The sequence below is a fragment of the Pogoniulus pusillus genome, chromosome 33, assembly GCF_015220805.1.
Source record: "Pogoniulus pusillus isolate bPogPus1 chromosome 33, bPogPus1.pri, whole genome shotgun sequence".
Taxonomy (NCBI): Eukaryota; Metazoa; Chordata; class Aves; order Piciformes; family Lybiidae; genus Pogoniulus; species Pogoniulus pusillus.
In genome coordinates this window covers 3577596-3595275 of record NC_087296.1, presented here as the reverse complement: position 1 = coordinate 3595275, position 17680 = coordinate 3577596, and the positions used below count along the sequence as shown (strand labels likewise).

At 46.6% G+C, this 17680-nt stretch overlaps 1 protein-coding gene across 2 annotated transcripts in view; it reads right to left on the bottom strand.

Moving 5' to 3' along the window:
• SOBP (sine oculis binding protein homolog) overlaps window positions 1-17680 on the bottom strand; it is a 127733-nt gene that overhangs the window by 98083 nt on the left and 11970 nt on the right. For both annotated transcript variants that reach the window (XM_064170416.1, XM_064170417.1), the window contains exons 3-4: window positions 16866-17051; window positions 909-1060 (exon numbers count right to left, since the gene is read on the bottom strand). In XM_064170416.1, coding sequence (XP_064026486.1) covers window positions 909-1060; window positions 16866-17051 — 338 coding nt within the window. The remainder of the gene's footprint in view (window positions 1-908; window positions 1061-16865; window positions 17052-17680) is intronic.

Sequence of the window (17680 nt, the reverse complement as noted above, 5' to 3'; positions counted from 1 at the left end):
CAGGCTTTGGGCGTAGCACGAAGGGGAAACGGCATCATTCAGACAACCAACATGTAAAGAGTTTTAGGAGTAATAAACATTTCTAAGATGATAAAAGCTACCCAAAGGCCCACACCATTAAGCACTTTTTAAGCAGCTCCTCTTTGAACAAGTGAGAATGCTGGAGCATTTTGTCCTTGTTTCCCTTTAAATGCCATATCACACATTCCGCCGTGGAAAAACAGCTGCTGAAGTAACCTAGAGGGCATTTTCAGGCACTGTACTTCAGTGATTGCAGCAATTTTTGCAGACATTCAGTGTGAGGACTGCATTCTAATTTTAGACAGAGTTAAATTTACATTGAGTAGGAGGGGTTTTCACGCTACTCTACATGTTCTAACATTGGTCACCCCAACCTAAAGCTCAACTGTACAGTGTCTAAATTTATTAGTAATGGTACACTTGAAAAGAATGAAACTAGAGCTCACTAGCAGCAGTGAGAAGGTGACTACTGTTGTGGTGGGACCTCGATTTTAGCCTTAAATGCAGTTACTCACTGGCCATAGTCCCAATGCCATGGGACTCAGTGACAGTGTAGTACGCAACCCTCCTCTACTCTGTTTCCATGATACTTCCTCTTAGTTATGTCTATATAGCAAGAACCCTGAGGTTCTTTGGCCAAACTGGGACACTGACATTAATGCTTATTAGTATTTAAATTCCCTCACAAAACCCAAGCATGGAGCTGAAGGAAACTGAAAGAAACGAGGTTAGTAAAGGGCTGACAGTCCAACAGACAATACAGATGGAAAGTGGAGGGACTAGGTGAGAACAGAGAAAACAACAGAAAAGAGCTTCTATCAGATGCTAAATGAGACCCAGGCTGGGCCTGTGCCTGTGTAGGTTACATCTTTCCTTATTTCTCTTACCTTGTTTCTCTTGAAATATGCTCTTCGGCAAGCTGCAAAGCACTTCTCACTGCAGAAGCATTTCACTTCACTTCCCATACTCAGGGAATAGCGCTTGATTCCAACTTTCTGGCACCAGGCACACATTATTTGTACATTTGACACATCATCTTCTACAACAGAAATAGAAGAACAATGTTTACATGAGATGCAAACACCTTCTTCAGGCATTTTCACACTTACTCTTACGTACAACCAGTACTGGCTCATCTTATTCCTGACTTCCTCACCGCCTGAGAGCAGAACTGTGCAAGCCAGCTTTGTCCTCAGGCAGCTGCTAACCTGTGCCAGCCAGGCTCAGCAGATTGGCAAAGCTTCTAAGATGGCTGGAAAAGATTATTAGCTGAAAAAATGGTGCATTGCTGAAAAGCTCTGGAAACCTCGAGAGCCTTTTAGCATGTTTAAGAGTGCACAACTCTTTATTAAACCAGTAACCAAGGCTGGAGGCTTAATGAGTGCTGCTGCTTTGTTCTTCTTACTTACAGCCTGCTGTAGTGAACCCCTGAGACGCTCTGCTCAGCAAGCTGGTGATGAAATGCACCCAGAAGGTACTGCAGGTCTCTAACAGGAGCCCTGTTCTAAAGAAGAAGGAGCACAAAATGCCCTTTCCCCAGGTTGTTTAGAAATAATGATCAGTGTCCAAAATGAGGAGCTGTCAAGTGAGTGTAGCAGTCACAGAAACACAGACTTGAGCAAGATGGAAGCTGTAGCACTGTGGTAAAGTCTGATGGGTTACTTTCCAGCCATTATGCTCATCAGTCAAATTTTAATTCAGGCAAGAGTCCCCAAGCCTCTGTCAAGCTCTTCTCCCATGTGTGTTATGAATGTGGCTCATAAGCCTCCTGCCATGTTAAAAAACATTGGCCTTATTACTAAAGTGCTAGCAACATCTTTGTGCCATCATCATGAGGCCCAGAAGGCCAACACATCCCAGGCTGTATCACAGCAGTGTGACTAGCAGGATGAGGGAGAGGTTTCTACCCCTCTGCTGGGCTTTTGTGGGACCCCATCTGGAGCACTCCATCCAGGTCTGATGTCCCACACACACAAGAAAGGCATGAAACTGCTGGAGTGGGGCCAGAGGAGGTCACAAAGAAGATCAGAGGGCTGGAGAGCCTCCCTTGTGGGGTCAGGCTGAGAGACTTGGAGCTATTCAGCCTGGAGAAGGCTCCAGGGACACCTTGCAGCCTATAGAGCAACCTGCCAGAAAGTGGCCCATGAGAATGCTGGGAAGCTACATTTGGCAAGGGCTGGCAGTGGTAGGATGAGAGGGAATGGATTGAAGCTTGAGGAGGGCAGATGGAGACTGGAGATTAGGAGCAATGGAACAAGGGGACACAGTCTCAAGCTGTGCCAGGGGAGGTCTAGGCTGGATGTTAGGAGGAAGTTCTTGCCAGAGAGAGTGACTGGCATTGGAATGGGCTGCCCAGGCAGGTGGTGGAGTCATCATCCCTGGAGGTGTTCAAGAAAAGCTTGGCTGGGGCACTTAGTGCCATGATCTGGTTGATTGGCTAGGGCTGGGTGCTAGGTTGGACTGGATGAGCTTGGAGGTCTCTTCCAACCTGATTGATTCTATGATTCCAACCCTCTACCTTATCCCAGAGTATGCCTTACATGCAAGGTGAGTTTGGAGGATCAGCAAGGGAGGTTAGAAGCAGAACTAGTTGGGTTACACAGCAAAAGCCCAGGGAGAAAAGCACAGACACCGACTCCGACAGATGGAGACTCTCACACTGTCTTATCTCTGTGTCCTTGCTTTTATACATCTCAGCAAGCCTATGAGTGCAGTAGACATCACCATTTTTTTCCTTTTCACAGCCTAGAATCTAATTTCTCTCATTCAAATACTCCAATTTGCCTCAAGACTAGCACAGGGCTCCAGAACTGTACACAGTACTCCAGGTGGAGTCTCAGGAATCCTTCGCTTCTTGCATCCAGGCTGTAACAGAGAGTGACCTTTCAGTTCCAGGCAGCAGCCATTGTCCAGCTCCTGGGAAACTAAAGAAATAAAACAAAAATCCCTCAAGACTAATTGTTAAAGCAGTTCCTGGTCGATGAGCTGTGGCAAATTCATAGCTCAGAGAGTCTGTCATGCAGCCATCCCATTTCCCTATAAAGGATTTGTTTTTGAAGCTACGCTGTCATCGTTGTGTAAAATTATTGGCAAACTAATTTTGAGCAGAGTGATTTGGCTCCTTTCCCTGACTGTCATAACTCAGAACTACGTGCTGCATTTTATTCACCTTAAAGGAATAAATATTGCCAGTTTAATAACTTTCACCACCCCCCCTTCCACAAATTGCCTTATGATTTATAGCTACAAATAAAACCGTACAATGTAAAGTAATGACCTTTTAGTTTTAATCAGACTGTCTGCCTTTAAACCTATATTTAAGCCTAAGTTATCACCCAGATTTGTGTTTAATGTGTTTTAGCACTTAGCCTTTAGAGTGGGATTTGCCAATATTCTAAATGCTTTTATACACTGAACACCAAGGGAAATCAAACCAATTTGGCCCAAAATTATCACTGGCCATCTATAGGATCAAGAAGCCTGCTCTTGAGCTGGTTGTCTCTGACTCAGTCTTGGCCAGGATGCTACCTGCTCTAGCTCTCCCCTCCCTTTGTATCCTGAGCCATTTGAAGTCCTAAGCTTTTACAAAAGTGTTCTGATTCAGCTACTCTTGCACCATCATAAACCAACCCCTTACAGACTGAACTTGCCCGTTTGAATGCATCAAGACACCAGAAGATCCTGTGAACCAAAGGAAAGATGGCAACCTCTTGTTTCAGATAACAGCAAGATACATTCTCCTACTGATAAGAAGCATTTTATCTCTGGAAAATAGAAGATACCTTTCTAATAGCCTTCATTTCTGGTGTCAGGAGCTGTCATAAATGAAAAAAGAAAATTACATAGCTGAAAGGGAGTTCACTGGCAAGGGAAGTGTTGGAGTAGCTCTTTTTGAATCAGGTTGGCTCATCTGGGGCACAGTTTTTAAGAAGTAGAAAGCTCCACTACTAGGATTCTTAAGGGCTTCCATGTGTGGCTTCAGGAGGGAAACCCCTCAGCTACCATTCAGCTCCTGGTCACTGACATACATGAACTGACTCCCATAGGTGATCAGAAAGATCACACAGTGGTCCCTTCTCAAATACACAGCATCCCAGCACCAGCAACAACTGTTTACATGGGAAATCTGCACCAGGCACTCCTATGCATGAGATTATGCAGGACAGGAAAGCTCAATCCACCTCCTTCTGCCAAAGACTTCCCTTCCTGCCCCAGTCATCAAAGAATGGTCACATACAACTTAACCCTTCACAAGTAAGAGTAATAATAAAACTAGATGTACTTTCCATTGAACAGACCCAGGAACGCTGCAACAAAAGGTTAGCTGAGTATGGCCACATAAAGCAGCCAGGAAAGAAGGGGCTTTGGGTCATGTGCTTCCTGGAATTGCATACGAATTGGTCATGTCTTAAGCTATCTTTGCTCCCTCAGGTATAGGCTTGCCCAAGTCCATTTTTGATGCTACTCTAGCTTCTTGCAATGCAGTTCACCAGCAGACAAAAGAAAGCATCCAGCACCACATGGTGAATTCCCTACAGACCATCAACAAGAGTCCTGTGCAGTCCAGTGAGAGGAAAACTTGCTTTAAAATCATAGAATCACAGAATCAGCCAGGTTGGAAGAGAGCTCCAAGCTCATCCAGTCCAACCTAGCACTCAGCCCTGTCCAATCAACCAGACCATGGCACTAAGTGCCCCAGCCAGGCTTTTATTCAAATCCATTCTTTCAGCTTTGAGTGATGCTAAGAACATGGCAGAGAAAAGCATCTGTTCCTGATACCTGGGATGGGTACGGAGCTATGCCCTGTGGCCTGCCACTATGAGGACAAGGATAAAGGTCTAGACTTGACTGTATGCTTTTCTTCTTCTCACTGGTTGCAGTAGAGGTCTGAACAGAGGTTGTGAGAATAACTAACCTGTTTTGTAACAGTATAGGAAGTTTAGTAACTGAAAGAAGACTGCAACAAGAATGGCAAAGCAATAGTCTGCCTATTTCTACCACCACAATCCACTTCAGCTCAAACCATGAGGACTCTGTGACATAAGAAAATCCAGCGCCTCATGATTTAACCTTGTCTTTTGCTAAACACAAACTAGAGCAATCTGAAACCAGAAATTCTTATCTTCCAATCAGGATAACATTCTCTCAGCTTCACAGACCTTTGTTTCCTAAGACCATGCTCTTCAAAAATCTCTTCACCATACACTTGCCCTTCTCTCAGGAAGCTGTATCAAACCCTCATCCCTGCAGCCCTCAGCAAGAAGAACCTGCTGCAAGGAGAACACTGGGAAGCAGGGGATTTCAAATCTAGCAGTTGGAGACTGTCTTGAATCTTCACTCTTCTTCTGATTAGGTCAGCAGTAAGAAAGCTCCTCCATGATAACTACCCTGGGGTGCTCACCAGCATCGTTCTCCTTTGCTCACCACCAAACTTTCACTCCTCTAGCTCAGCATATCTGCTTGGGCAACATGAGCTCATCCTGACAGCATGCTGGTGTGCATCATGTGAGCCTTTGCTGGAGCAGCTCTTCTGATGAAGATCATTCACCACCAGTTTCAGACTTGACACATGTTTGTAAAGTACAAAAATAACATTTGCAAGTCCTGGTACAGATCATTTTGAAATGAAAGAAAATACTTCTCAACAGCTGTACTTTTTCCTCCATGCAGGCTTGCAGCTTTATGACTTGCTCTGGCAACGTGCTTAGCATGTTCTCAGGTCTGTCACGCTTCTGACAGGTACTGTGGGTGCTCATACAGGTGAGACAAAGAGGAGCTGGCACAGAGACAACTGAATAGTAACAGGAGAGTTTTCAGCAGAACATCTGTGCTGCTGTCTTCTAGAATTACACCAGGTAATAGAAGCACTGAATCGCAGAATGCTAGGGGTTGGGAGCGACCTCCAGAGATCATCCAGCCCAAATCCCTGCCAAAGCAGCATCACCCAAGGCATCACACACAAGAACATAGCCAGACAGATTTGGAAAGTCTCCAGAGAAGGAGACTCCACAACCTCTCTGGGCAGCCTGTGCCAGTGCCCTATCACCCTCACCATAAAGAAGTGTCTTCCTGTGCTTCCAGCTTGTACCCATTGTTTCCTGTCATAGAATCAACTAGATTGGAAGAGATCATCCATTCCAACCAGCCCTGGCCAATCAACCAGGCCACGGCACTAAGTGCCTCATCCAGTCTTTTCCTGAACACCTTCAGGGATAGAGACTTCACCACCTCCCTGGGCAGCCCATTCCAATGCCAATCACTCTCTCTGACAACAACTTCCTCCTAACATCCAGCTTGACCTCCCCTGGCACAACTTGAGACTGTGTCCCCTTGCTCTGTTGCTGGCTGCTTGGGAGAAGAGACCAACATCCACCTGGCTACAAAGAGCCTGCTAACCTCATCCTGACACTCACCCCTCAGCTATGTACAGACATTGATCAGATCCCCTCTCAGCCTTTTCTTCCCCAGCTTAAACAGCCCCAGGTCTGTCAGTCTTTCCACACAGCAGAGACGTTCAAGTCCCTTAACCATCCTCACAGCTCTCCGTTGAGCTCTCTCCAACAGGTCCCTGGCTCTCTTGAATTAAGAAGCCCAAAACTGGACACAGTATTCCAGGTGTGGTCTCACCAGGGCAGAACAGAGAGGGAGAAGAACCTCCCTAGGTCTGCTGGACATGCTTTTCTTGATGCACCAGAAGGATACCGCTGGCCACAAAGGGCACATTTCTGTCCTATGGATAACTTAACACATTCCCTTCCACATACAGCAGATGATCTGAATTTCCAGTCTCTGCTTTTCTGTGTTCTGAGCTCTTCATAGGGAGATCTATAGTGAGAGTTTCAGTGCTGTGTTTTTTTCTGCCCCTGGGTCGTGTCATTACAGGCAGAAGAAATACTCCCTGCACCCACCACACAGATGCAGCTCAGCTACATCTCCTTGTGGTTTGCAGCCTGTGTATTTTTCATAATGAACAATGCAATAAAGACAGAGTGTTTGCAGTGTTAAATCATGTTCCCAAAGGGAGTAGTTTGTATAACAAGATAAAATTATCACATTATAATAACTAAATATGCATCATTCTAAAGCATGCTTCAATTAATCATCAAAAGTTTGCACCGCCTCTTTAGGTCTTAATTAAGCAGAATGTTTTCTGGGTTCTTTTTTTTCTTTCTTTCTTTTTGGTTTGTTTTTTTTTTTCCCCTTTCAAAACAGTGTGAAGGAGATGCAGAAAATTGTTCCTCTTAAACCCCATGAGCAGCACTTTCCACTAATCGATCTTACATGGAGCCACAATTTGGAGAGGTGAGGCAGATGAGAAGCAAAGCAGTGAGCACGAATCCATCATGTACAGCCCTGTCCCTTTAGCTAAACAAATCATCAGGGTCTACAGTGTTCAGCAAGATGATCCTAAAATCCCTACAATTTTGGAGTTAAATCCTCATCAGCTTGCTCACTTCTAGGCTGCAATGTTCTGCTAATATCATTTGTAGCTATCTGATACAGAGCTTCAATTTTAACTGCAAGGATTCAGGTGAAACTAAGTGCAGCCACACTTAGTGGCTTAGCACACACACAGAACCCTGCAAGTTATGATGAGCCATAGGCAGGTACTTCAAAACCTTACTTTTCATGTTTCCCTGCAGGAAATTCAACAGGAGATACTCAGCTCTTCTGGAAAGAAGGAAATATCATTCCCAAAGGAGACCAACCCCAGCACTGAAGAAATGCTGTTATGCAGAAGCAAGACCAGGAGGACACAGGCTTTGGGGTTGAGATCTCAGAGAGTGTATCCCGTGGACTGAGTGAGCCTGTGTCAAACCTGTGCCTTGGCTGTGGTTGTATCTGTGATCTGATACAGAAAACGTATCACAGAACCACAGAATGTCAGGAGCTGGAAGAGACCTTGAAAGATCATCCAGTCCAACCCCTCTATCAGAGCAGGAAATGCTGGCATCCCATCCCTCTTTGGTGTCTGGCCACCACCAGTCTCCTTCTGGCATGAGCTGCTCTCTACCACAGCTAGCAGCAGCCATATCCCCCCACAACTGCTTTCTTGTTCCCTTTCTTATTCTCTTTGCTGCATCCCACACCCTCACACATGCAGTTCAGATCCCAGAAGGGTTTTAGGGGAGCTAGAACAACCCTCTTACACCATGCTAGGAACCGTGTTCAACCCATGGGCACACATCTTTAAATATTTCAGCTGCTTTTGCTCCTACTTTCTAATGAAAAGCTGAGAAATCTCTTTTTAGATCTTAACTTGACTCTGGCATCCGCAGCATTAACAGCAAGGGCTCACTCTTTCCACTGGGACCTGCCAGGATTTCAGAATCATAGAATCAACCAGGTTGGAAGAGACCTCCAACATCATCCACCCCAACCTAGCACCCAGCCCTAGACAATCAACCAGACCATGGCACTAAGTGTCCCAGCCAGGCTTTGCTTCAACACCTCCAGGGACAGCCACTCCACCACCTCCCTGGGCAGCCCATTCCAATGCCAATCACTCTCTCTGACAACAACTTCCTCCTAACATCCAGCCTAGACCTCCCTTGGCACAGCTCCAGACTGTGTCCCCTTGTTCTGTTGCTGCTTGCCTGGCAGCAGAGCCCAACCCCACCTGGCTACAGCCTCCCTTCAGGGAGCTGCAGACAGCAATGAGCTCTGCCCTGAGCCTCCTCTTCTGCAGGCTGCACACCCCCAGCTCCCTCAGCCTCTCCTCACAGAGCTGTGCTCCAGGCCCCTCCCCAGCTTTGTTGCCCTTCTCTGGACACCTTCCAGCACCTCAACATCTCTCTTGAATTGAGGAGCCCAGAACTGGACACAGCACTCAAGGTGTGGCCTGACCAGTGCTGAGTACAGGGCCAGAATTAGATTCTGAGTCCCCTGCCATTGAAGAAAACCACATAGCACATGTTTAGATTTGTCAATCTAATGCAGTTCCTGAGGCTGATGCTCCCCACCAAAGCAGAAGCACCATTAGATTCAGTTTTCTTACATCCAAAACGTTTTAAACTGGGCAATCTCACAAGAAAAAGAACATAACAAACAAAGCTCCCAAGACATTGCTCTTATCCCCCTTGTGATAGCACTCAAGTGCTGATGCTTCAAACTTAGGGAGCAAAACTTAAGGAGCAAAAAATTACAAACTTAAGGAGTGAAAAGTGCCTTGGAAAAAGGAATTAAGAGAGTAGGATTAAACCCCAGGTCTGACAACAGAGAGCTTGCTGCAGCCATCACTGTGGCAATATCTCAGGGGCTCTAGAGTGCATTTCCTTTTAAGGACCAGTCTTAAGGACTTGAAGTTCACTGCTCTGCCAATAAAGCAAAGCAGCCAGCTCCTTTTAAAAATCATTTGGGGGATCCATGGCTTGCCAATGTTTTCCACACATGGGCTGAGGTCCCTTCTCATCTGTAGCTCAGTAAGGACTGAACTCAGGACGCAAATAAAAGCTGGCATTTAGGCAGGCTTTAAACGTGCAAGAAACAAAGCAGACAACAGGGAGGGAACTCCCTGTGTGTTTTGAACACCTGCCCTTAAAGCACATAGGTGGACTTGGTGGGTTTCTTTTTAGCACAAAGGAAACAGCCCTCCACAGAGAGCAAAAATCTTCAACAGTGACCTAGGCGGGGCAGGCATCCTGGGAGCTGAGCTTATTTAGCCTGGAGAAGAGGAGGCTCAGGGCAGACCTCACTGCTGTCTGCAACTACCTGAAGGGAGGCTGTAGCCAGGTGGGGTTGATCTCTTCTGCCAGGCAACCAGCAACAGAAGAAGGGGACACAGTCACAAGTTGTGTCAGGGCAGGTCTAGGCTGGATGTTAGGAGGAAGTTGTTGGCAGAGAGAGTGATTGGCATTGGAATGGGCTGCCCAGGGAGGTGGTGGAGTGGCTGTGCCTGGAGGTGTTGAAGCAAAGCCTGGCTGGGACACTTGGTGCCATGGTCTGGTTGATTGTCTAGGGCTGGGTGCTAGGTTGGGGTGGATGATGTTGGAGGTTTCTTCCAACCTGGTTAATGCTATGATTCTATGATTTTAAACCCCAAGCACTAATAGCCCTATGATCAGTGTAAATTAGATGATGTTTCAAACTGAAAAGGAGTTAAGTAATTTGAAAGAGTTGGGGCTGTTCAGTCTGGACAAGAGAAGGCTCCAAGGTGACCTTCTTGTGGCCTTCCAGTATCTGAAAGGGGCCTACAAAAGAGCTGGGGAGGGACTTTTGAGGCTGTGAGGGAGTGGCAGGAGTGGGGGGAATGGAGCAAAGCTGGAGGTGGGGAGATTCAGGCTAGACATGAGGAGGAAGTTGCTCAGCATGAGAGTGGTGAGAGCCTGGAATGGGTTGCCCAGGGAGGTGGTTGAGGCCCCATGGCTGGAGGTGTTTAAGGCCAGGCTGGCCTTAAACAGGGTAGGGTGTCCCTGGCCATGGCAGGGTGGCTGGAACTGAATGCTCCTTGTGGTCCCTTCCAACCCTGACTGATTCTGTGATTCTATAAAAGCAGTGTTAAAGGATCTGTGTCAATGCTCTTTATTAGAGAGCTAAACCTGCAGTTAGAGAAACTGTAAAATGCTGTTCAACAACCAGAATAACATTCAGGAGACACCAAAGAAGGATCCAGAGCATAGTAAAACAAAAGTCTCCTCAATGTAGAGACTTAATTAGATTTGATAATATGGTCTGTATTTAAGGTAAACTGCCACTGGGTTCTGCCTGGAATCAGACCTCTCAGTAATGTAGTCATAGAACTAATTCCTCAGTGAATTTAGACAGATGAGCTTGGAATTCATTTTTACTGCCCTGCTAACTACCATTTAAAACACCTTTTGTGCTTCTCAGTTCCTTCAACACAATTTAAATACTGAGAGAGTTTGCTTGAGAGCATTCACAAGGAACTCAGGGACTCTGCTTTGCCCCACGTGGTGCAGCAAGTTACAGGTGCAACACAAAAACTCCTGTAGGTTTTAGTTCCAAAGTTCTGTTAAGCTGGAACACAGAAACCCACTTGTTCCTTTCAGGAACACAGCCATTGACTTGCTCCACTATTAGAACATGACATTCCTGGCCAGCTTAAATCACTATTTTACAAGGCAGTCAGCACTGGAGATGCTTCTGCTCCTCCTTTAAGATGCTTTCCCTCACCAGATACAGTTGTTGCAGCCCATCCCACTCCTTCACTGTCACAAGTTTCTGATAACTTTTGCCACAGCCCAGATCAGTATGATGTGGAAATCACTGAGCCAAATGTTATGCAGTGGCACTGATCTGCATGTGGGGGGATTTAAATCCCTTTTCCTACCCCAGATGTACTCATTTTCTTGTGAAAACTTTGGGAATCATAGAATGGTTTAGGCTGGAAGGGATCTCAAACCTCATCCAGTTCCAACCCTCCGTAGGCAGGGACACCTCCAACCAGAACTCCCCTCTGCCAGTTTAAACCCACTACTCCTTGTCCTGTCATTACAAGACCTTGTCAGCAGTCCCTCCCCAGCCTTCCTGTAGCCCCCTTCAGATACTGGAAGTTCACTCCAAGGTCTCCTTGAAGCCTTCTCTTCTGCAGGCTGAAGAGCCCCAACTCTTGTAGCCTGTCCTCAGAGCAGAGCTGCTGCAGCCCTCTGAGCATCCCTGAGCAGCCCTCCTCTGGACTGTCTCCAACAGTTCCATGTCCTCCTTGTGTTGGGGGCTCCAGAACTGCACCCAGGACTCCAGGTGGGGTCTGGAGCACTTTTTTTCCCTTGTACTTCTGTCCCCTGTGGGGAGAGCTTAGTCAGCTGCTCACATCCTCTGCTTTGCCTCCTCTTCCACATGTCCCATGGCAACAACCTCCCCTTGCAGCACAGCATGGCAGGGAGCTAGCTCTTGTTTGGGATGCTTACAACAGCAGCCACACTCTGTGCATCACTTGCACAGAAGGAGGCAGGAAAGGGAAGGGTATTGCCAACACTCATGCTCAAAGGCCAGACCAACAAGCAGCTGTACCTCTCCTATCAAGGTACTGCCATAAGGATCACAAGAGAAGGTAAACCAAACTCCTAAAGAAACAGGGAAATGGAGACACCACAGCCTGCAGCAGGTGCCAGGGGAAGGAGGCAGCATGTTCTCACCTGCACTGGAAGGATTTTTTGCATTCTTCTTTAACTAGTCTTGATTTTAGCCTCCCTTCATCCCATGTAATGACAGCCGTCCAGACTTGTCTGAGTGAAAGGGCAGAGTCACCCCAAGTGCCCTCTCAGATCTACCCTATCAGGGAGGGCTACAGGACAGCAGTCAGGATGTTTGCATGCTACAGCCACATACCCTGCACAGCTGTGCTGGGATTCATATTTCCAGACCATTCCTGACTATTGCACTTCTGTCCCTTGCTGTTTCTATGTAATTTTGTGAGCTTCTCACACAAAATATTACTGCAGAAAGGACACTGTTCAAAGTTTCCCAGCGGGCTCAAGGAAGACCTAACCTGCTCCAATCTTTAAATGAGTGCTTCCTAGGCATAGCTCAGGATCACTACTCCTTCCTCCTCCTTCCTGAGCTGCCAAGATACCAAGAATCATATCTGCCTCCTTGGAAAGCCTGTTTGCCTTGGCTTCTGACTCTGTCCTCCCCCAGTGTTTTGGATTTTTTGCACCTCTGCAGTTGCTCCATCAGTGCACACTGCACAAGATCCTTCCTGTTTCTCCCTTCAGGCTTTTGTGAGCATCCCCTGCACTCTGCTCTTTCTCCTCTCCCTCTTATCTGTATAGAATCTTATCTGCAAAACTATTCAGCTAATAATTCACTGTGACTGTTTCTTGGATCTGCTTTTCTTCTTCAGCCCATTGCTCTCCTGTCCAAGTGAGTAACTCAGCCTGTCTCTCTGACACTTCTTTACTAGCGCTGATCCTTCAGTTCAAAATCAATACAGCAAGAATTAAAGTCTAATAATTTCTCTTCAAGTGCTCACTCCATATTATTTGCTCAGTAACAGTGAACCACCCCATCTTTCCTGCCCTTCAGGATCATGATTTAGATATCATTTTCACCTATGGCCATTCTCTTTGGAGCTGTATTTAAACCTTGCAGATTTTTCTCTGGGATTCATCCTCATTCTCAGCATCTCAGTCTATCACTACCAGGTTTTCTCTCTAGCCTGCAACATAACCTTGTCCCACACACATCCACTCCAAGTGCACTGCAAAAGTTCTTTTCTCTGTCCAGCATTTTAACCTTGAGGCTTTCTCATGGACTCTTTCTTCATTCATCAGCCCAAACAAACACCAACTGCTTCTGCTCTTGTGGCAGGTCAGCCACAGCCTGTTTCTCCCTCATGCTGCAAATGCTGACTTTCTGCTTTAGGAATTTGTGATGTGAGTCTCTTTCATTTGCCTTCTCAACTCAAAGCATTTTTGTGCTGTTTCCAAAGTCATCCCCTGTGCTTATGAGTGGCTCTGAGAGAACATCCCTCGAGTTACTCTTATCTGGTTTTGTATCACTCTGAAGTTTTCTGCTTTCATGTAGTGCCCACAAAACAGTGTCAAAGTGCAGTGCCAAGACCACTGCCTGACACGCTGGCTCTCCTGGCTCCTTTGTACTCCCTTTTCTACTTGCATTCACCAGTTGCTTCTTGCCAGGCTCTCTGGGGTGATCATGACTTGAGTACCTACGCCTTGAGATAAAACAAAACAATTACTGGCAATGCTTGCTGCAAATCCCACAAAGGCTGTGGTTCTCCTCCCCCTCCAGTCCTCCCAAACTGAAGCAAAGGTGAGATGAATGTGCTCATCTGCTCAGAAGTCCTGGTGATCTAGGGCTTGTCCATGGTCATGGGGTAAAGTCAGAGAAAGGAATGTGCTCATATCCCCTTTGCAAGTGAAACAACAACAGCCATTATTATAGAATCATAGAATGGTTTGGGTTGGAAGGGACCTCAAACCTCATCCACTTCTAACTCTCACTAGAACAGGTCACTCAAGGACTCATCCAACCTGGCCTTGAACACCTCCAGGGAGGGAGCAACCACAACCACTTTGGGCAACCTGTGCCAGTGTCTCACCACCCTCACTGCAAAGAACCCTTTCATCTAGTTTGAATCTCCCCTCTGCCAGTTCAAACCCATTCCTCCTTGTCCCAGGATTACAAGACCTTGTCAGTAGTCCCTCCCCAGCCTTCCTGTAGCCCCCTTCAGATCCTGGAAGGCCACTCCAAGGTCTCCTCAAAGCCTTCTCTCTGCAGGCTGCAGAGCCCCAACTCTCTCAGCCTGTCCTCATAGCAGAGCTGCTGCAGCCCTCTCAGCATCTTTGTGGCCTCCTCTGGACTGGCTCAAACACTTCCATGTCCTGCTTGTGCTGGGGGCTCCAGAACTGCACCCAGGACTGCAGGTGGGGTCTGAGGAGAGCAGAGCCAAGGGGCAGAATCCCCTCTCTTGCCCTGTGCCCACACTGCTCTTGCTGCAGCCCAGCACCGGGTTGTGTCTGGGCTGCACTCACACTGCAGGCTCCTGTTGAGCTTTTCATCACCCCAGACCTCCCAGGTTCTTTTCCTCAGGGCTGCTCTCAGCCATTCCCCACCCAGCCTGGAGTTGTGCTTGGGTTTGTGCTCACTCAGGTGCAGGACCTTACACTTGGCCTTGTTGAATGTCATGAGGGTAAACAAATTAAAAGCATCAAGTTGGAATATATTTGTGAGAAGCTTCCCCTGCACATTACCCTCAGCAGTACTCTGAACTCAGGACCACTCACATGTGGTATGTGGATGAGCAAAGAACAGAAGGCAGTTGCCTTAGCCAAGGTTCCCCTGTGTCCACTTAACTACTGTTGCAGTAATTTGTTTTTCTACTTCATAGTTCCATCTCCTCCTGCTTGTTTGATGTCATAAAAACGCAGCAGTCTGTGGCAGTTTGCACAATGCAGGTTATAGCCTTGTGCTTGAGCAACACAAATTCAGCATTCTGGATTCATTCATGACTCAGATTGGAGGAGAAAATAGCTTGGGATGGCACAAGCCCTTGATTAAAGCTTTAGGGCCAAATCAGCAACAGCTTAGGATCCAGCCCATATGGCCTGAGATCTTTAGCTGTGTAAAGGCTACAGGAATGGGCCCAAATAGCTTTGGTAATTAGCAAATAGCATATAAAATAGATGAAAAGTCTTTGGCATGGAATGTGGATTGAGGAGCATTCAAAAATTATTCATTAGGATACTTCTTTAGACATAAAACTCAATGACATCAAAACCACTTGGGAGGGGCAACTGTAGTCTATCACATGACTATCAACAGGCAAACACTTCCTTGGGCTGATCATAGAATGGTCTGGGTTGGAAGGGACCTTCAAAAGTCATCTAGTCCAACCAGCAGTCAGCAGGGACTAGATCAGGTTGTCCTGTCAAGCCTCACCTTGAACACCTCCAGAGATGGGGCCTCAACTACCTCCCTGGGGGTAACCTGTTCCAGTGTTCTACCACAGAATCATAGAATCACAGAATCAGAGAATCAGAGACCACAAGGATCGGCCAGTTCCAAGCCCCCTGCCATGGGCAGGGACACCTCACACCAGATGAGGCTGGCCAGAGCCTCATCCAGCCTGACCTTAAACAACTCCAGGGGTGAGCTTTCCACCACCTCCCTGGGCAACCCATTCCAGGGTCTCACCACCCTCATGCTGAAGAACTTCTTCCTAACATCCAGTCTGAATCTACCCATTTCTAGCTTTGTTCTATTCCCTCCAGTCCTATCACTACCTGACATCCTAAAAAGTTTCTCCCCAGCATTCTTGCAGCCCTCTTATGATACTGAAAGGCCACAGTAAGGTCACCTCAGAGCCTTCTCTCCAGACTGAACACTCCCAACTCCCTCAGTGTCTCCTCATAAGAGAGGTGTTCCAGCCCTCTGCTCATCCTCGTGGCCTTTCTCTGGACACGTTCTACTACCCACATGGTAAAGATCAGCACTTCATGGTCAGCTTTAGTCACTGTACCAGGGGGCAGGGCTGACCATCTAGAACTCCTGATGTTACAAGTTGTTCTGCCACTGCAGAAGTGTCCCCAGACACAGTGAGGACACTTTATCCAAGCTAAATGGTGCAGAGAGCTACCATTCCTCAGCAGGTATTGCAGGTCACCCAGTACTCCTGGCCAAGAGCACCCAGAATGACACACAGAGACATCCACAGAAGCAGGACTGAGTCTGCTCCTCTCTAAATCCCCCAATTACCACACTGCACAGCAGCAAACAACAACAGAGCAATTCATCACCCTGCTTCAGCCTTAAGAGCTGCTTTCACAGGTGATGGTGAGCAGCCTACAGTGTGGCATAAATCATTTCTTTCTGCAAACCCCAAAGAATGGCAGTGTTATGAAATCTCTCCTGATAAAAATCTAATGAAAATGTAAAACATCTCAGCTCAGTCTCCTGGGTAGAGGCAAGATCACATTAAACCCTCAAGAGACAACATCCAGGGATTTCAATGGGAATCAAGAGACAGTTTTCCCAGGATGAGCTTCTTAACCTGCTGCAAAGACAAGATATTGATTTGATGGCTTTGTCTCTTTCACTGTTTCTTTTGTGGAGCCTGTTTTTAATTTAATCATCTTCCATTAATTTAGTTAAAGTCTTTATTCATCAGAAGCATTTTTTTTCCCTAGGAGCAGATATTGCTGAGGTGCTGAGAGAATAAAGCAGCAGGCTGAGTGTCACAGGCAGCACAAGGCAGCGTTAGCAGGAGTTATTTGAGAGCACTAACAACCAAAGTCACTTCCACACTCCATTTTCAAACCCCTTGCCCTGGTTTTTAAACAACCCTCTTACAAAGACACCAAGATCAGGCAACCTCAACACATGTCACTGGCAGCAAGCACTTAGAAATGTTCATTGGCATTTACCTGCTGGTGGCTTTATGAAAGGTGGTGGAATTAATGGGACAATAATAGGTACATTCCCATGATCCTTCGACCCTGCTGGTGAGTCTGAAAGTCCATTTCCCGTGGCAAGCCCTGGGTAGCTCGGGTTGATGTTGTAGGGTGAAATAACACTGTCCTCAGGTAATTTTGGTTTTGGCAAAGAATTTTCTGTAAGAGACAAAGAATGCATTGTACAGCATGACAAATAGGTCTCTTGAATGCTCTTGCATACTTTCACCAGTCTGTTCATTACATTACTTAGCCTAATAGAAGCAAAGTGCAAAAACCTCCAGATATTTTCCCTTTTAAGCAATGGACACTTTCCAGTGCTCTCCAGAAATGCTTCATTGTTTTTGTAAGCTCAGGGATGGTGGTGGGTTGGGGTTTTTTGGTTTGGTTTTTAATCCAAAAGGTGGGATTATTTTGTCATGCATCTCATAGAATCATTTGGGTTGAAAAGGACCCTTGAGATCGTCAAGTCCAACCATTAACCCTACTCTTACCAAGTTCACCACTAAACCATATTGCTAAGTGCCACATCTAAACAACCTTTCAACACATCCAGGGATGGTGATGGTTCAACCCCTTCACTGGGCAGCCTGTTCCAATGCTTGCCCACTCAGTAAAAAAAACTAGAGAACTAATGTCCTGCCTAAACCTACCCTGGTGCAGCTTGAGGTCATTCTCTCTTGTCCCAGCACTAGTTACCTGTGAGAAAAGACCAGCACCTACCTCTCTCCATAGTCCTTTCAGGTAGTTGCAGGGGGTGATAAGGTCTCCCCTCTTCCTCACACTAA